This window comes from Nyctereutes procyonoides, unplaced genomic scaffold, assembly GCF_905146905.1.
Source record: "Nyctereutes procyonoides isolate TBG_1078 unplaced genomic scaffold, NYPRO_anot_genome, whole genome shotgun sequence".
Taxonomy (NCBI): Eukaryota; Metazoa; Chordata; class Mammalia; order Carnivora; family Canidae; genus Nyctereutes; species Nyctereutes procyonoides.
In genome coordinates this window covers 25896988-25916692 of record NW_026575159.1, presented here as the reverse complement: position 1 = coordinate 25916692, position 19705 = coordinate 25896988, and the positions used below count along the sequence as shown (strand labels likewise).

The following is a 19705-nucleotide window of genomic DNA, read 5'->3' as shown; positions in this document are numbered from 1 at the left end:
ACCAGATACCACAGCACAAGTAAAATGCTTGACGCGGCACCCGACCTACCACATGGGCCTCTCCCCCTCCTCTCCTCCTCATCACAGGCTGCTTGGACAACTCTTAGCAATGAGAAGCAGTCTGATCTCAGAGCCGTGACTGCCTTCAGGTGTCCGCAGAGTCGTTCCGTGCTTGAGGGAGATTCCCTGTCGTGTTCACCCACAGGCCCGGCACCAGGCCAGGTGTCTCGACTGTTCTTCCAGGAGCCGAGTCCACTTTGTGGCCTGGTGTGAGGCCGCCCAGGGCATGGTGCAGGGTTTTCAGGCCAAAAGTCAGAAGACTAGGCTCTGGTTCCGATAGTGTGGTCCTGGGTGATTTATTTCCTCTCTGAGCCCAGCTTTTCTCCTGTAAAATAGGGGATGGACCTTCAGGACTTTGGGAGCCCAGGGGGGTCCCTCTGTGGACAGCTTGCCTCTTGCCAGCCCTGCTGTGGTCTGGGTGGGCACCTGTCAGACCGAAACAAGGGCCAGCAGTGGCCTGGCCTGGGGGCGACGGGGACTCCAGGCTGTCCTCTGTCATGGCTTCCAGGTTCTACCCACGGATAGTTGGAGAGGTACCACCAGCGCCCGCCATGTGCCCACCAGGCCCGTGGCACTGGGCTGGGACGGGGGAGCCTGTCCTTGGTCTGCAGAAGCTGTGGATGTATTGGGCAGATTGTGTCAGACAGACCAGGATACGGAGCCATGTGGGGGGCGCCCTGCATGGGTCCTGTGGGCACAGGGAACCCTTTGCCTTAAGGAGGGCTCCCCCAGCTAGGGATGCTTCTGGGGAGTTCCTTGAATGTTGGGAAGGAGAAAGGTTAACCTGCTCAGAATGGTTTCCACAAAAAGTGGAGAAGGGACCTGGAGAGGACGCAGGCAGGGGCGTAGGGAGACAGCAGGACCCGGCCCGCCCGGTCCGCGTCAGCGTGTGCCTATGAGCGGACGGCGAGGGCTGGAGGCCACAGGGGAGCCTGGGTCTCGGCGGACGCTCCTCAGCCGGCACAGAGCCAAGCAGGGTGCCTGGGTCTGCCTGCCATCTGGTTTAGATTCCAGAAGAACACTTGAGGTAGGCAGAGCTGCAGAACTCAGAGCCTGATTTAGTGAACAATTTGCGCAGTCCCCTGAGTTTTGGTTTCCTATTAAGCTATCTGCAATATATCTGCTTAAGCTGCTAATAATTTGGCTGGAAGATACGTTAGATACAGCATTTGGGGAAAGCGAAGTACCCATCTCAGGGGGTAATGACATTGTGAAGTCATATTATTTCTACTGTGGGGAACAATTGTATGCCTGAGCTAATAGTTTAAGCTACCAGAGAGCTCACCTTGAGTGGAGGGAAGTGGTTGAGAGCTCTACAGGCAGCTGTCAAGGACTTGGGGTGTGTAAAGTAATACTTCAACCCGATTAATGTGTGACGTGTAATCCCATTCATTAGCCGCTGTCACACTACACCAGCTGAGGGAGGTCCCCGGACGAGGGGTCCCCCAGACCAAGTTCCAGCTCTTGCTACTTTCCAGCTGTTTGACCCTGGATGACTCCCTGGCCCACTGCAGGCTTCATTCAGAAATGCCCAGCATGAGACACCTGTGCGTACGTGGGCAGCACGTTCAGTAACAGCGAGGGGCCAGGTGGACGCTGGGCTCCATGGGACGGGGACAGTCCCTCTGCAGAGCCCCGCAAGCGCCTTCTGTGGAGCACGCCCATCACCCATCGCCTCCCACTCCATCAGTCGTCTTTCGGCAACATTCTCTTCCCATACGTACCAGCTGGAGGGCAGTGTCTGCAGGGCTGGCAGGGCCACTCGCTCATGAAAGCTCAGGAAAACATAACCACCGCTCCACAGGAGGCGACAGCCAGGCTTTGGGGACCCTGTCCGTTGTTAGTTATGTTTTGGGGGCTCAGTATGGTGACTGAGCAGCCACTCGCAGCCCATTACGCCTGCGCCCGCCAAGAAGGATGCTCTTTACAGGACTTCTGCAAAAGGTACATTTACCGTTGTCTCCATCACTCCTCCTGGCGAATTAAGCCCAAAGGTCTGCGGTGCTCTCATAATGAGCAGTGGATGGATGGAATGGTGATTCTGTTGCACGAAGCCCTGGAGCTGAAAATTGGGGGGAGGGAGAAAAAGGCTTATGTTTGAACAGACTTCATACTTACAGAAGTTGATGTGGACAAATGAACATAAATACTAAAAGGGGCAGCGAGACAAGTCTGACACGCAGGGAGTCTTTACCTCCCGTGTTAGGCAAGTTTCCATTGGCGGGGGGCCATGGATTGGGTGACGCAGGCCCTTCTCTGAAAACCATCCGTGTTTTCCTTTGTAAAACCCTCAGCTGCTGACCAGGGCTCTCAGGGACCTGACCGTGAGCCTTGCCTGCCGCTGCTGCCCAGCACTCCCTCCCTCCTGTGGCTTTGGCATATTGGACAGACGCCCCCAGGGGCCCCCCAGGAGCGGATGGCCCTGTGGCCTGCAGCTCGGGGCCTCTGGCTCAGCCGGGAGCCTGGAATCTGCGAGGGCTCAGAACAGAGGCAGGGAGAGGATGTCTTGGTGAGTGGAGCAGAGGTCGGCTCAGCAGCAGGAGATGGCGTAGAGCCTTCTGGAAAGGGGAAGGCACTCTGCCCAGCGGGCGTGGTGGTTGGGAGGTGGCCAGCAGCCTTGGCAGGGCTCCGGGCACATGCGGGCCCTGTGCTCCCTGTCTGCTCTCGGCCGCCACATGCAGACACCACCACCCTCCACGAAGCAGCCCCTGGGCTCTGATGCGACACAGTGAGCACATGGTGGCCCCTTATTTCCAGCCTGGTGGTCTTATCTGGGTTTCTGCCTGCCTTCTTCCCTGCGTCTGTGGGCAGCAGCCCTCCGGGTCACCCTGTGGGCACCCGCCCCCCGGGCTGGCATCTGAGAAGTTGGCTGTTGTGGAAACAGGAGGCCGCGGTGTAGTGCTGTTCAGAGGGACAGGAATTTCAGCCCATGGAAGTTCTGTGGTGATTGCTTCCTTATCTCAGGCCCCGGCTCAGACAGCGGTCGCCGACCCCCCGTCATGCACCTGCCCGGGAGCGTGTGCGTCTCAGCTCAGGCGTCAGGGGATCTGGTCATTTTTACCACACCCTCAGTTTACCTGAGGCACAGCAGGCTGGCTTTGCACGCGGGGGTCCTGGGACCTCAGCATATGCCCTGGCCCCGCACCTTCGCCTTTGTGTAGAATTTCCTGACATTCAGAGGAGAAGCACGTTTGTTGTGTGTTCCCCACTTTGCCCAGCCTTCTGGCAGGCACCTTCTTTCAGTGTGAAATAAATCAATATTTACTTCCAAAGTCTTCGTTCACAGTATGTTTTCCCACTTAAATGAAATGGAAACAAACACTAAAAGAAGAAGGAAAAAAAAGGTCCTGATTCACTCTGGAGAAACAAATCAGGCTAAATGTGTTAATAGTCTCCGCTCAGGATAGCTCTCTGGCTTCTGGAGAATTCCTGCAGTCCAAATGAGAAGTTCCTTGCAGTCTGTCGTTTTTTCTGTGGTGCCCACCCAAGAGGTGCCTTTCTGTTTTTCTAATTTAAATATAATTCACCTGTTGACACAGCTTGCAGGGAATGGTACAGTCATGGGGCCACCCTGGAGGAGCCTGGAGTCCTGGCTGTTAGAGACGGATGGGGGGGGAGGGGGAGGGGGAGGAGGAAGAGGACAAGGAAGAGGAGGAGGAGGGAAGAGGATGAGGTGGAGGGAGGAGGACGAGGAGGAAGGAGGAGGATGACAGGAAGGGGACAAGTAGGAGGGAGGAGGAGGGAGGAGGAAGAGGAGGAGGAGGGAGGAGGATGGAGAGGAGGGAGGAGGAGAATGAGAGAGGTGAGGAGGAGGGAGGAGGAGGATGAGTAGGAGGGAGGAGGAGGAAGACTAGGAGGAGGTGGTGGAGGGAGGAGGAGGAGGACAAGTAGGAGGGAGGAGGAGGACGAAGAGGAGGAGGACTAGGGGGAAGAGGACAAGGAGGAGGGAGGAGGAAGAGGACAAGGAAGAGGAGGAGGAGGGAGGAGGAGGATGAGTAGGAGGGAGGAGGAGGAAGACGAAGAGGAGGACTAGGAGGAGGAGGACAAGTAGGGAGGAGGAAGAGAAGGAGGAGGGAGGACAATGAAGAGGCGGGAGGAGGAGAATGAGAGAGGTGAGGAGGGAGGAGGAGGATGAGTAGGAGGGAGGAGGAGGAGTACGAAGAAGGAAGCTAAGTAGGTAGGAGGAAGAGGAGGAGGGAGGAAGAGAATGAGAGAGGTGAGGAGGAGGAGGGAGGAGGACAAGGTGGAGGGAGGAGGAGGAGGACTAGGGAGGGAGGAGGAGAATGAGAGAGGTGAGGAGGAGGAGAGAGGAGGAGGAGGACCAGGAGGAGGACAAGTAGGGAGGAGGAGGAAGAGGAGGAGGGAGGAGGACGATGTGGAGGGAGGAGGACGAGTTGGAGGGAGGAGGAAGATGAGTAGGAAGGATGAGTAGGAGGGAGGAGGATGAGGACGAGAGGAGGAGGAGGAGGAGGAGGGGCAGGAGGAGGCGGCGGCCCTCCCATGCCCAGCAGGCAGCCGCGGGGCCGGGAGGCGCAGCGCAGGAGGGGGAGCTGCGCGCCTGAGCCACCCTCGCCTCTGCGGCAGTCCTGGGAGGCCTGGGTCCTCTGCGCATCCTCCGGAGGCCTTCTCTGACCCCCGCCCCTGGCACTGCTACCCCTCGATGGGGACGTCGCAGCTCTGCTCCCACGTCTGCCCCACTGGACGGGGCCTTCCATCTGTGCACCCTCCCTGGCGCCTGGCGCCGCCCCCGGTGCCTGGGGGGTCATAACTCGGTGGATCCCGGGTGCCTGTGTGTGCACAGCCTGGCTCTGGGGAGCGCGGGGCCAGGACACTGCGGGCCCTGCCTGCTTGGAGCTTAGCCTGTGGGGCCCCGATAGGATGGCAAGTCTGGTGGCATGGCTGGCCGAGCCGGGAACTGACGCGCCGCAGCACCTCACAGGTGGCCGGCGTTTAAGAGCGTTGGAGTGAATACCAGACACTGAAAACGGGCAGCCATGTGACTAAGCACCCGCTTGCACCTAGAATCCCCTCTGTCTTCCCAGCCACCCTCTAGAGCGGGCATCGGAGCCCATTTTACAGATGGGAGAGCTGAGGGTTGTAGGCAGGTGCCAGTGGTGGGCCCTTCCCCGTGCAGGACGAAGCCCACGTTCCTCCCACCGGGCCGCTCGGCTCCTGGTCCATGTCCCTGCACACGTCTGAGGACTCCCTCGTTCGCTCCCAAATCATCCCGGACCCTCCTCTGGGGCTTGCATTCTAACCCTTAACGTTTTGCAGCAGCTCCAGGCTCGCAGCTCTTCCGTCTTCCCCACGTTCTTGTGATGAGTTTTGTTCTCAAGAGCAAAGACAGCCGTTACTTAAAACAGGCCAGAGCCCCGCAGGGTCAGGGGCGCGCGGCTTCCGCGCCAGCTGGAGTTGGCTCTGTCTGGAATCTGCCTGCTTGGAGCGACGGAGAAGGGCCGGCTGTAGGATTCAGGCCCCTCCCCTGACAGGTGCCCCCACAGACCCTCCAGCCCAGGCCCGGGGCGGCCGTTCCCCCAGCGGGCCGCCTCCTGCACGGCTGAGGCCTGGGTGTCGGTGCTCGGCAGCCGGGGGAGTCGCCCTTGCAGGGACATCTGTCTCCTAGCGTGACACTAATCTTCGTATAGGGAGGTGAGCTCCCACAGTGTGTGGGGAGACGGCCCAGGATCAGCCCAGCCCCCTTCTCACCGCCAAGTGGACCAGCTCTGAGTTTCCAGGAGCCACCCACCGAACCTTCAATAACTCAAATGCCACCTGCCAGCCCTCAGGCCTTTGGCAACCCCCACACTCCTGGGAGAGAGCCTGGTGCCCAGAGAAGATCTTGGACTTTGGGTTTTGACTCAGGCTCTGCTATCTGCCTCCACTGGGGCCCTGGGGTCTTGTCGCTTTGCAGCGCTGAGCGTCACTCCGTCCGTCCCTAAGCAGGGGTGAGAGCAAGCAAGCATAGAGCATTGCGTGCAGTAGGGACAAGCTCCTGGGACGTGCTGGGTGCTCCATAAGCGGTGGTTGTGGTTCTGTTGTTATGGCCGGACCCAGAAGCAGGACCTGTGTGACCTTTCTCTTGCCCTCACACAGGTAACGGACGAGGAGCCCAGCTCCAACCACACGGTCATGATCCAGGAGACCCTCCAGCAGGCCTCTGTGGAGCTGGCCGAGCAGCACCACCTGGTGGTGTCCTCTGATGACGTGGAGGGCATCGAGACGGTGACTGTCTACACTCAGGGCGGGGAGGCCTCGGAGTTCATCGTCTACGTGCAGGAGGCCATGCAGCCCATGGAGGAGCAGGTCGTGGGGCCGCAGGCCCAGGAGCTCTAGAGGACACGCGGCGTCGGGTGGGTGCCACGCAGCCAGCCCGCCAGGCCCTCCGCAGAACGGCGCTCTCCGTGGCGCTTTCCTCCGCTGTTCCTGCCCAGGCGGCCACACAGGGCTCCTGGTCCTACTTGGGTGGGCAAGGCGATTAGCATCACCAGCAGATACAGGATCCCCACCTCCAGCACAAATGCATACCACCCCCCCCCCTTACTCTGTATCCTCTGATTCTGGGAAGACTTGAGCATCCTCCTTCCACACGGCCCGCACCGCGTCGCCCCTTTGCTCCCAGGTTCATATGGGGCCCCAGTCCCCGTCATCATCTGCTCTGAATCACACCCCAACTCCTTGACCCCGTCCAGGTGCCGAACTTCCGCTCCGCAGCCTGCTGAGAGGGAGCCAGTGGCACAGAGAAAGTGACCTTATGGTTTTGAGTCAGCTCTTAGGGGAAAGAGGGGTGGGGGTGGTCCTGGCTTTATCTACAAGAATCTACTTCCCACCCCCCCAACCCCACCCAGGATCAAGGGCACTTGTTACCTGATGCGGTAACCACAACTGATGACCCTCCCACTCCCATGACAGGTGGGGTCTTAGCTTATGTCTTAGAAATCTTTTGCTTTTTTAAAAAAAAAAATGCACTTTTTACTATTCACCTCCCATTTTGTGAGATGTGGTGGATAGAATAAAGACCTTCTCTGCCTGAGTCCTCCGGTTCCTGCGTTAGCTCGGATGGTTTACACGTCCTCTTTCTGAATCAAAATCTAGGGTTTGGGCCCCACCCAGACGCCCCCCTTCCACCCCCCAAGAACCTGTCCACTGAAGCCTTAGCAAATATATGAGCAGAAGGACGGACATGAAGCCGTAGTTGCTCTGGTTGAAGAGGGCAGGGTCTGCAGCCCCCGTGCTCTTGGCCCTGTTAGGGCCCAGACTTCCCACCCCGGCACGGCCTGAAGGCGCCTGTTGAAGGGGAAGCCTAAAGCTGCTGCTCTAAGACCCAGAGGAAAGTGGCTTCTTGCCCTGGGCAAGGAAAGGAGTTCAGAGCAAGGACGGGCGACTCCCCACTTGGGATGAGTTGGGGAAAGCTCCGTGGTGGAGGACACCTGTGATCAGGGCCTCAACGGCTGGGTCGGTTTTGTGCTTGCAGGATTGGGGTGGAGGGACGGGGAAGGGTAACAGAAGGAAAGAGCAACAGTAGAGCCGCGCCCAGAGTGGAAGGGCCGGGGGGTTGGGGAGACACTGGGCCTTGGGCACCCCCATTTGGCTGGTGGGTGGCTGCAAGGGGAAAGGCGGGGACATCACCCGGCAGCCAGAGCCTAGAAGAACCAGGCCTGAGACAAGGATACTGACTATTCAGTAAACCACGGCGAGGTGGGGGCCGTGGGTAGTCTCAGGGTGCAAAGGGCACCAGAAAGGGTGATGCTGTCCACGCGTCGGGGTGGGCTGTGTCAAGGTGGTCAAGCATCCAGATTGGAGGCAGAGCACCGGGGCTCAAGCCCGCATCGTCGCCTCCTCCCTGGGTGGCCCTGACGTTTCTCCGTTCCTGGCTGAGTTCTAGTGCAGTCACCTCTGAAGGGGGTCGAGGATGATCGCTGACTGCTGAGACTCCGGAGAGGATTGAGCTTGCCAGGCCCTCGGAGGCGTTAGCAGAGTACCCGGCCCGTACTTTGTGAATACCAGTATTCCCGGGCGTGGGGCACCACACCTTGGTCACCCCCAGCCTCCACCGTCTAGTGGGAGAGACGGGACGTGAACGCACAGCAGGAAAAGACTGGATGTGCTCTGAGTGAGACTGGAGGGAGAACCCGCCCTTCCTGACACGCGGCCTTTGACCAGAACTGACAGGGACGCAGGGTACTGAGGAGGAGGCGCCCACTCAGCAGAGGCTCTGCGCTGCCCGCCTGGCTGAGTCGGGTGCCTTCAGGGCTGGGCCGGCCGTACACACTGATGCCTCAGAAGTTGCCTCTCCTCGTTCCTGAGGTGCACGTCCAGCACGGGCCGCTGCTTTGCACCATCAGTGACCCCAAAATCGTTAAAAAGTCTTGTTCTAATTTGTAAACCAGCACGCCCCCACCCCACGAAGAGAAACCTGCCCTGGCTGGCGTTCACGGTGAGTGTGTCGGGTGCCTGCTGGGCCACCTGAAGTCCCAGGCGCTGCTAGACAGATTTGAAGGAGAAGTGGCTTGGGTTTGAGTCAGATGACTCGTTGAGATGTTGGTTGACCTTGAAGAGCATCATTTCATCTTCCACAACGTGGGGTAAATTAGTGGCCCCATTGGCCTGGTTGGTTCCAAGGATTGACGGTGATCGCATGTATCAAAGCGCCCAGCACGCCGTACGCACGCGGTAGGAGCCCAGCAGGTGTTTACTTCCAGGTGGCTTCCGAGGAGAGTCCGGGACAGGCAGCTGGACAGGGCCGTCTCATGTCCCCGCCCATGAGCTGAATCCTGGCGTCAGCTCTCTCCCCTTTCCTGGGCCTGCCACGGTGCCCGGCGTGCCTCGTTCACCCACTGAGTCAGCAGAGACCAGTCGGCTGCCTCCAGTGGCCGGTCACTGGGCTGTGAGCTGGGAACACGTGGCCCCAGGCCTCAGGGACTCCCCACTGGGTCAGAGGGTGGAGGCGTGGGTAGGTGGCCCACAGGGAAGCCTCTGCAGGTGCACAGTGGGGATGCTGTTTCAGCCAAGGGGGCCCCTGGGAGACACGGCTGCCGCCTCCGATGAGCCTGGGGCCAGGCAGGGTGGCCGCAGCAGGCCCGCAGGCCTGAATCACCGTGGCCCACCCAGGAGATAAAGACCAGGAGCCCGCGTGGACCCGCCCAGCCCAGCCCCGAGTGGGGCTCCACTGGCATCTTGCTGGGCCCGAGGGTCGGCTCTGGCGTGGGCTCATCCGACCGATCAGGACGTAGGTCAGGAGGGTGAGAAACCTGCCCAAGGTCAACAGCTGGTCAGGGGCAAGGCCAGGAGCGAGAAGCGGCCTGTCTGACGTGGGAACGTGCTCTCCGGCCATCTCCCCATGCTGCCCCTGGAGCCTTTGGGAGCATTGGCCTGGGAGCGGTGGCCCCAGAGCAGGGGGGCAGGGGCACCTGATGGTGAGACCTAGGACCGTAGGAGGGGGGAGAGGAAGGGACGGATGGGGAGAGGGAGGAAAGAAGGTTGCTGTTTAACCATTCATGGTGTTCTTTTATATCTACAGCCTGTTTCTCCCCACCCCCCCCCCATAGGAAACCATCCAGCACCTGGCACTCCCCTTGCACGGGCCGTGGGAGCCTTTGCTCCTAGCACATGCTGGGTGGCGCCGGGTTATTTTTGCACATCCCCCCCCAATTACGGCAAACAGGGTGGGGAACACACCCCGTGGCTGGTTGGGGGGCAGGGCAGGGGGCTGGTTCTCCAAAGTCCTTTTGCAATAGCTCATGCTGAGCTTGGGGGTGCGTGCTTCTCTCTGAGCCAGGTGCTGTGTTCCAGGGATTAGCTCCTTAGTTCTGAGTACCGGCCCCCACCCTCACCCCCCCCCCACCCCCGCTGTTGTACTTGGATACTTCTTGATTCACATTGTGTTTCGTGCCAAGGGAACTGAAAGCTCGGGCTGGAAGACGGTGGGCTCCTGCCCTCTTGCTTTACGACGTGTGAGAAGGCCCCGCCACGTGCCAGGCGCCACCCTAGGCATGCCGCCATGCATCTCCGGGTTCAGCCTTTCCATGCGCCCACGTCCCTAGAAGATGGGGCCGCCGGCACTGCTGTAGCGCCAGCTCTGTGCCAGGAGCCTGGAGCTTCTCACTGCTTCTCAGGGCCAGGCGGGTAAGGTGCTGTCATTAGAGTTTACTGATGGAGACTTAGCACAGAGAGGTTAAGAAACCTGCTCAAGGTCACACAGGAAGGAGCAGAGCCGGAATTTGAGCACAGGCAGGACCAGCACTCCTAACCATCGTAGCCTGTGTCGACTCTTCTCTCGCTTTTACAGCAGAGGAAACAGATGCTCAGTAAGGGACCCACCTTGGGGAACATTGGAGGCCAGAAGGTGCTGTGTGGGGCTTGAATCCAGTGGGAGCATCTGTTTCCTCGGCTGCCCTCTGTGCTCCCAGTGGCATGCCGCCCCCCCCCCCCCTTACCTTGCAGCCTTGACACTGCAGAGGCAGAGTAAGGGCATGGTGTGGGGGTCAAGGTCAAACCCGGGGTGGGGGTGCCCAGGGAAGAGGAGATTTGGAGGCAAGGGAGCAAGGTCCCCTCCCTGGAGCAAAAGCTCCCAGGAACCATGTGACTGTGAGGCAAGAGCAAGTGGGAGCAGGAGCCAGCCTAAGACAGGAGCCCCAAGGCCACTGGAGGTCAGACATGGAGATAAAGACCAGGAGCCCGCGTGGACCCACCCAGCCCAGGAGTGGGTTTTAGGACCAGCCGGGGGTGGTGGGGGCCTGTGACACCTGGGGCTGGAGGAAGCCAAGGGGAGGCCTGTGACATGTGTGGCTGGCCTGACCCTCGAAGACCCCAGGCCCCATAGCCCCCAAGTGCCCCTACAGCCCGTCTTGCCTGCCAGCAGCCCCGCTGCCAGCCTGCATCAGGTGGGCTCTCTCTGTGCGGCGTGGGCTCGCCTCCCGGGCTGCCATCTGTTACCGTAGGGCCAGGCTCTGAGCAAGCAGCATAAGTCCAGGCAGGGCACACCCGGGCCTGACTCCACTGCTTAGAACCTGTGTCACTTTGGGAAGTTATGTCACCTCCCCATTGTGCTAATGGGGGTGGAGAGGAGTTGTCGCAGGGCATTAACGGCTCCCCGGAACCAGAGGCTGCATCCAGCCCGTGGCACGGCGCAAGGAGGCGTGAGGACGAAGACGCCTGGGGGAGTGTGTAAAGAGCCCCACACGTAGCGAGATGATCGGAGATGGCGTTTGTGATGTGCTCAGTACAGTGTCTGCAGTGGAAAGACGGCTCTGGCCCCCTGAGGAGGTGTGGCCTCCCAGCGTGACAACCAGGGTGGCCTCCAGGGTGGCCTCAGCACTGCCTCCCAGCATGGCCTCCCAGTGTGGCTTCCCAATGTGGCCTCCAGGGTGGCCTCAGTGCTCCCTCCCAGCATGACCCCCACAACGTGGCCTCCCAATGTGGCCTCAGTGCTCCCTCCCAGCATGGCCTCCCAATGTGGCCTCAGTGCTCCCTCCCAGCATGACCCCCACAACGTGGCCTCCCAACGTGGCCTCAGTGCTCCCTCCCAGCATGACCCCCCAACGTGGCCTCCCAACGTGGCCTCCCAACGTGGCCTCAGTGCTCCTTCCAGCATGGCCTCCCAACGTGGCCTCCAGGGTGGCCTCAGCGCTGCCTCCCAGCGTGTCCCCCCAACATGGCCCGGCCGCAGCAAGTCTGAGCCACCTTAGTTGCTCCGAGTTTTGCATATTTTGAGGAGATGGTGACTCATTTTATAACCTGTGTCTACGGGGCCAATTTAGCAAATTAATTTTTTTTGTAATAAGGATTTAAAATTCATTAGCTGTTGTCACTGATGGTTTTCCTCTTGTTCCCCAGCTCCATGTTTTAAGGCTGGAGAAAAAAAGACCGTGTGATTAGAAATCCATCTCCACACCCCCCCTCGCCCCTTTTAAAATTTCAAAGTGAACTGTCCATCTCGTCCTTGGAGGAAGCCCAGGCCTGCATCCGTCTCCCCTCACGGTAATAGTCCTCGGTTGGAGCAGGAAGTCTTTGGGAATCAATTAAGTAGACGAATACTTGGCTGGAGAGAAAAAAAAGAAAGAAAAAGCGTGCTGAAGAGGGACTTAATTCACCATGCATCACAAAATTTTCTAAGTAAATTATTTTCAAGTCAGCTCGGCCCTTCTCTTAGCCATGACGGGGACACGTTTGCGTTTGATTTCAAAAATTCTAATCTATCACTGTCACTGTTCCTGCTGCAATTTAAGGCTTGGGTGGTTTGTGGTAGATAACAGTTGTTGCACTTCCTGCAGGCTAAGAAGGCAGTGACGGTTTGGTATATTAACCATCACAAAGGAGACAAAAGGGAAAAGGCAGGCCGGTGTAGACAGAAGTGGAAGGACGTGTCAGGCTAGCGTGGGCCGTGGCGTCGTCCGCCTCCCAGTCCCCGTGCTCAGCCCTGGCCCGGCTCTTCTGCACGTCCCTGGGGACCGTCCCAGAGCCAGGCCTGTGGGTGACAGAGCGACGTCCCCGCAGCAGCGCCCCCCCCCCCGGGGGAGCCTGTGATGGACCAGGTGCTGGAACCACCCGTCAGGGGTGCTCAGGTCACAGGCATCCCACCCAGGGACCCGGACGGAAAGTGGCCTTGAAACACGGGTCCTGCAGGCCTTGGAGGGGGACGAGGTCGCCCGGTTTTGTGTCCCTTGCAGGTTGCAGCGTGTCGACTGTGAGAGTCAGGAGCGCCGGCCCGGTCCCGGGGTCTCCGAGAACCCATCCGCTGGCGCTGTGTAAACCAGAAGCATCGATATGTTTTCAGCAATTGAACCCTCGTGGGGCCAGAGGTCAGGGTGGGAGTTGAGGGTTCACCACCGACTGACTGGCTGGGGCACCCCATGTTCTCCGTGACCCTTACTTCTTTCACCTCCAAAACGGAGCTCGTGGGGGGCACCGTCCTCATCCAGCCGCGGGGTCTGCAGGCAAGGCCCAGGGTCCCGAAGCTGAAGGGACTGGAGGGGGACAGTCGAGCAGCGTCATTTTACAGATGAGCAAACTGAGGCCTCTCAGGGAGGGAAGGGACTCCTCCAACGGCACAGGGCAGGCGAGCCTGGGAGGCACGCTGCTGAGCTCCGTCGCTGGGGGTACAAATTGAGGAGACCTGAGGTTCCCGCTGCCCTCCTGGGGAAGGCTCGTCGCGGCCCCCTCCACCCCCTGACAGCAGCCTGTCCTTTGCTGCCGCTGACCTCGCCATCCAGACCTTTTGTCACAAGCGGGCAGGAGAGACCAGAGACCCCCAGGGACGGGCAGGTGCAAGTCCACGGCTCAGGCCAAGCCTGTCCCACTGTGGGCACTGCCCTCAGTCCTCTCTCCTCTGTGGTTCGGAAAGCGGGTGCCCCCACTGGAGGGAGGAAGCCCTTAGCCTTGGATGCTAAGGAAGCCTGGACCTGCCCCCCCCCCCCCAGGGCCCTGGAACAGGTCCTGAAGTACCTCGTTTATTGGTGGCAAACAAAGCTTTTCTTGGAATATTTGCAAACCTAAAGCTGCTTGTTCCCCACCTCTTCCTCATGCCCTAGCCTGGCCTCCTGTGGTGAGTCTCTAAATCCGGAAGGTTAATAGTGACCTCCTAGGGGAGGGGGAGGGAGAGGGGGAGGAAATGATGCACAACCACCCTGGTGACCGACAGGCACAAGGCACAGAGCAGGCCCCACGTCGCCATCCTGATGCAAGAGCCATTTCTGAGGATGATGTAAGACGGTGGAGCGAGAGGTCCTCGGCCTGACCCCGCCACACGCAGAAATAGTGACCTGGTGGCCGTCCTTGGCCAGCGTGCCTTTGTGGGAGCCTTGGAACACAGGCAGGAGGTTGTAAAACCCCGGGCGGAGCCCCAGACCCAGAAGGCCTCTTTGGGAAGGCAGGCCAGTGCCTCTGTGCAGGCCCACTGGCAGTGGTGGGGTCCCCGCACCCTGTGGACCCAGCTCCGGTCCCCTCTCCTGAGGTCTTCCATCAGGCCCATCTGCCCAGGGACCTGGGAGGAGCCACACCAGTCGGTGCCCCTGGTCACGGCCCCACCAACCGTGGACCTGACCACCTGCCCAGGGTCTCCTCGGCCCAGGGGCCCAGCAGGAATCAGGCCTGCCCATCACCCAGTAACGGGCGGGACCTCACCCCAGGCCGGGCCCCAGCTCCACCCCCAGCCCCATCGGCCCGGGCACCAGGCAGGAGAAGCCAGTGTGCAAAGCCGGGAAGGGTGTCTGCTTCTCCCGACGGTGCACGCACCAACCGAAGGCCGCCGGGATCCCAAAGAATCAGGTGAACACGGTGCCACCGAAGCGACTCCTGAAGCTCCAGCACCTGACCGTAAAGGAGCGGAGACTCGTGAACCATTTGACAATGAATCCAGAATAATCATCTTAAAGCTCTGTGAGCTGCAAGGGAGCTCAGACCACTGAGTGGAGTCGGGAAAACACCGCGCGGACAAAACGAGAAGACGAAAGAAGTCAGTTCTCCAGCCGGGGCTGATCACGCCACACCCCAGGGTCCCTCCTTTGCACGATGTGTCTACACGGCAAGCTACTGGATTCCGTAGGTACCACGGTGTTTTCGGCGCCTCTGAAATGGAGCATGTCTGCGGGAACGCTTCGCGTGGTTCGAGCACAGGGTCACTGGGTGAGTTTCTACAGCTGAGCGCCCTGCACACTGTCAGGGCCTTGATGTGTGTGGGGTGATCACGTCCAGCTGCACTTCCTTCCACCCACACCGGGCCCCAGACGCAAGACGGAAATGTGCAAAGGACCTGCGGAGTGTGCACTCTGCTCCCTGTTCAGTTCCATCCAACAGCCTTTATTCTGCTCTCAGGAAGCCGGAGCTCTGGAGGAGCAGGGATGAGACTTGTGCAAACCCCAGACCTCCCACCAAATCCCAGATGTCGGGTAGGGAGGGGGGAGGGACGTGAGGGGCACCCCGCTGGCAGGAGGGTGCAGTGTTTTTTGATTCCAAAAAAAAAAAAAAGCAGGATAGCAAGAACCATCTCTATTCCTTGGGAACACATTTGTAAAAACGTATCAATAAGATTAAAAGATTCAGAATGGAATGGGCCTGTAGACGAGCGCTCTAGGGAGAGGCTGCGGGTGACCCACCCTGCTGCCCAGGGCGTGCGGGCGATTCCCTCCTTTCGAGGAGATTCCTGGGGTAACCACAGAAGATCAGATTTTAGCAATAAAATGTCTCAAGGGATGAGAATAATTTTTAAAAGGTTTGCAATGGGCCAAATTACAATTGCATGTATAGTTACATGTTACCCTATATAATCACATTACAGATTAGAATTACAATTAGAGTTCTGCAAGTGGTGGGAGCCAGTGCCCTGGGCACACCACCTGAGAATCGTGGTGCTCTGTAGGGCCATCGAGCCCTTTGGGGGTCCTGATAAAAGCCACAGACCTGCCCCCCCCCACAGCCTCAGTATACCTGCAGGCGGCTCACGAGTCCCCATTTAAAAGAGCCTTTAAAAAAAAAAAGATTTTTTTTAAAGATTTTATTTATTTATTCATGAGAAACACACACAGAGAGAGAGAGAGAGAGAGAGAGGCAGAGACACAGGCAGAGGGAGAAGCAGGCTCCACACAGGGAGCCCGACGTGGGATTTGATCCCTAGACCCCAGGATCACGACCTGGGCCCAAGGCAGCGCTAAACCGGTGAGCCACCCAGGGATTCCCCAAAAAGATTTTTTATGTATTCATGAGAAAGAGGGAGGGATATAAAGGGAGAAGCAGGCCCCCCGCAGGGGGATCACACCCTGGGCCGAAGGCAGCCGCTCAACCGCTGAGCCCCCCAGGTGCCTCCTTAAGAGAGTCTTTGCTCAAATTTCACCTCCTCCACTTTGGGGATGAAATGTGTGAGACGAAGCAGTTAGGCACGGCCCGTGTCACCCAGGGAGGTGGGGGGGCAGGCCCGGGAGCCCCACTGCTCTCCCGGGCCAATGCAACGTCCTCCCACCGCCCCCCTCACCGACTGCAGGTGAGAAAAGCCATAGTCGAGGGGTGTCTGTTGAGCATCGCGGAAACCCCTCCACGGGGCAGAAGGTGCCCAGGACACGGCCCCTCCCGGTTGGAGGGTGTCAGGGAGACCAGGGTCTGGAACGACTGGAGAGTTTGGTCGAGGCAGAGCAGAGTTGCCGCTGTCGGGACGTGGCCCAGCGCCAGGTCCTCCGGGGTTGAGATCAGTGTGCCCTGAGGGGCCCGGCCTCCCCGGGGAGACTGAGGGCAGCCTCCGGGCCGAGTCGGGCGTAGGGGGACTCGGGGGCACGCGCGCTCCCCCGGAAGCCCCTGTGCCTCCCTCCTTGCTGAAGGGCAGGTGCTGTTGCCTTTGCCGGCTTGCGCACCAGCAGGAAGATGCGTGCGTGAGGAGACGGGGGACAAGGCAGCCAGGCCAGCCCCCGGGAGCAGGCTGGGAGGGGTGGGGGCGTGGCTCGGGTGCACCTGCCAGCAGAGGAGCCGAGGGCGGAGGGACGCAGGTCTGCGCGGGAGGGTTCCTGTGCTTGAAGGACGTGGGGAGGCCTGTGGCTCCTGGGGGTGGGCAAGCCGCTTGTGCGGGTCCCTGCGGGCACTGATCCCGAGGCCGCAGGGACGAGCGGAGGGGGCCGCGCGGGACCGCAGGGCTTTGACGGCAGGTGCGCAGGCGTGGACTCCAGTGGCCAAGCATTTACCCCTGAGTTAGGTTCTCTTTCTTATTTTATTTTATTTTATTTTATTTTATTTTATTTTATTTTATTTTATTTATTTTATTTATTATTTTATTTATTCATGAGAGACACAGAGAGAGAGGCAGAGGGAGAAGCAGGCTCCCTGCGAGGAGCCTGATATGGGACTCGATCCCTGGACCCCCGGGATCACGGCTCGAGCCGAAGGCAGACGCTCAACCACAAGCCACTCAGGCGTCCCCAAGTTAGAATTTCGTTACAGAAGGACGTTCAGAAGGAGCAGGACAGGTCCTCTGCCTTGACACAGGCCACCCGGGCTGATCCCCGGCTGCGTGGATGTCATGTGGGACCCCGGGGGTGGCTGGTGCGACTCAGCAGAGGCCACATGTGTGCATCTCTGGGGAGAATGACACGTCATTGCCCCCAGAGCCCTGGTCATCTGGCCCGGAGTGGTGTGGGCTGTCTGCACACAGGCCACCATTCTAGGGGACAGAGAGCAAGGGTGGGCCAGGCCCGCTTGGGCTCTGCACAGCTCCTTCTTGTTGGCCTAGTGAGGAACATCGGGGTACAGCCCGGGACACCCCTTTGTGAAGCGTGCCCCAGATGCAGGGATCCTTGGAGGGTAACCGTCTCCCCCTCAGCAGCCTCCTGGGGTCCCCCAAACCCCCAGCTCTCCTTCAGGAGCAGAGGTGAGGAGGGGAAGTCCGGTGAGATCCATGAGCTGTGCCTGTTGTGCTGAAGGGCGGCAGGGACCGCCAGCGTCTCTGAGTGCCCACTGTGTCAGGCCTGCACCAGTCACTGGGTAACCTGTGGCCACCCACACCCACCTCAGAGGTGCCCAGCCATGGTTCTGGGAGGAGCGCACGGCTGTGCCGCAGCGGGGGGCTGGGCACCGGGGACTTGAGCCCATGCGTGCCCAGCTCCAAAGCCCTCCTGGTCCAGCAGCCATATGCCGGGCGCCACCTCGGCTCCACCCAAGCCCGTGGAATCTCCCGGTCTCCTGTAGGTGCAGGGCCCGCGGGGAGTTAGGGTGGGTCCACAGTGGGTGCTTAACCACAGTTCACGGAGAGGTGGTGCTGTGGAGGCCACTCACCAGCAGGGGAGCCAGGAGCCCCCGGGAGGACCCAAGTCACAGACCCAGGGTGGGTGCCTGCAGGGGCCCTGGGTGTGGAGGGCTTGGGGGTCCTGGGTGTGGAGGACTTGGGGCTGCCCTGGAGAGCAGACCCCGGGGGCCCACCTCTGCCTCTGGGACACTCCTGTCACCCTGCAGCCTGGAGAGGTGGGAGATAAGACATCTCGGAGTCAGGGGACCTGGTTGTCAGGCCTGGCTCTACGAGCCCTGTGCCCTGGGACACGTTCCTCTCTAGGTCTGAGCCTCCGTTACGTTTATCTGACAAGTGGGGATGATGCCTCTCGCGTCCGTGGCTGTCGTGCACGTGGCTCAGGTCTGGTACCTCTGTGTGACCGGAGCTCCACCTGGTAGAACGGCTGGAGCTCTGCGGCGGGAGCCACAGGCCCCGGGTCCCTCCCCATCTCTGCCACGCACTGTCCAAGTGACCCTGGAAGCCTCTTCGGTTGTCTGGGCCTCAGTTTCCCTAGCCTGGGGCCTGGGGTCGGGCCTGCAGGGCCTCTGAGGTCATACCCAGCTCTCACGCACCCCGCCCATGCCTGAGAAAAGAGGTCTGTGGACGGGCCTGACATGGGGGTGGGTGGGCCACGGCATGAGGCTCCGCCTGCAGCTCCCCAGCTCCGTGGCTCGGGCAAGTTCCTCAGCCCCCCAAGCTTCGGGGAGCTCCTCCGTAAGTGGGGATCTTATTACCCAGCTGCAGGGTTAAGTGCCCGGATTAAGGATGGCAATATTCTGAAACCCGTCATCTGGTACCCTTGGCACCGACTGCGCGCGCAACGTTTGCTAGCGGGTGTTACTCCGTTTGCTCGAGGATGGTATTTGGGTTCGTCTGGCCCTGGGAGGATTCTGGATGGAATCACGGGCGTCTGCAGCTCTGCGGGACTTGGCGAGCGCTTCCTGCCAAGAGCCAGACAGATATTTTAGGCCTCGCGGGCCATACGGTCTGTTGGATCCGTTGGGCTGTGCTTGTCGCGACCTGAAAGCCACCGCAGACGGTACGTAAACCGATGCACGCGGTTGTGTTCCAGTAAAACTTCATTTACAAAAAAACAGTTTTTTTTTTTTTTTTTGTAAGAGGTTACTGACCCCTGTCCCAGAGGCCTGGGCCTGCAGGGCCAGCTCCGCAGAACCTGCACAGGGGTTTGCGTTTGATTTCGAGCAACCCGAGCACCTTTATGATCTTGATTTAATTTTCGCCAACACCGTATACGTCTTAAAGGGCAGTGAACCGGGGTCCCTGGTCAAAGGTCATAGCCCCTCATGGAGTTAAGGGAGGGGACGTGGGGGTTGCGTCGCTATCTGAGCCGGCCACCCCTTCCTGTGTGAGCTGAGGTTCCCCCTTGTGCTCCGTGCACCTCAGTTTCCTGCTGTGCACCAGGGCCTGGGCATGGAGGGTGTGAGCCCCCCTGTTGGCTCCTTCCTGTCCTGAGTGGGGAACCACTGGGGTCACCGCAGCCTTAGTGGCTCCTCAATCCTTCGGCGCTGCTTGGAGGAAAACGAGATGTTCTGATAAAGGGGAAGATCCTTTAATGAAGCTGCTGGGGAATCGGGAGGCTTGAGGGGTTGAAAGCAGAGTTAGGTGCGGGGCCAGGGCGCTCCCCGTGGCTCCGATAGGATGCTGCTGTCCCTCTGCCAGCCTCTGTGGGCACCAGAGGCCAGGACCCTCTGGTGGGGGGCTCGTGGTCTGCCCAGGAGCCGCCCCCCACCCAAGGCCTCGCTTCCCCACCCTCACTGCCAGTCGCCTCCCTGGTACTGCCCTGCCAACCACTGATGGATGTTCCCAGGGTGAGATGCTCCTAATTAAGTTGGATGATCTTTCTGGAGCTTGCAAAAGCCGTGAATGCTTTCTGCCTCAGCCAGGGTG

At 59.8% G+C, this 19705-nt stretch overlaps 1 protein-coding gene across 4 annotated transcripts in view; it reads left to right on the top strand.

Annotated features, from left to right (window-relative positions):
- ZFAT (zinc finger and AT-hook domain containing) overlaps window positions 1–7090 on the top strand; it is a 273128-nt gene extending 266038 nt beyond the window's left edge. For all 4 annotated transcript variants that reach the window (XM_055314428.1, XM_055314427.1, XM_055314426.1 and 1 more), the window contains one exon: window positions 6154–7090. In XM_055314428.1, the coding sequence (XP_055170403.1) occupies window positions 6154–6393 (240 nt within the window). In that variant the 3' untranslated portion in view covers window positions 6394–7090. The remainder of the gene's footprint in view (window positions 1–6153) is intronic.
- The last annotated feature ends 12615 nt before the right edge of the window (window positions 7091–19705 follow it).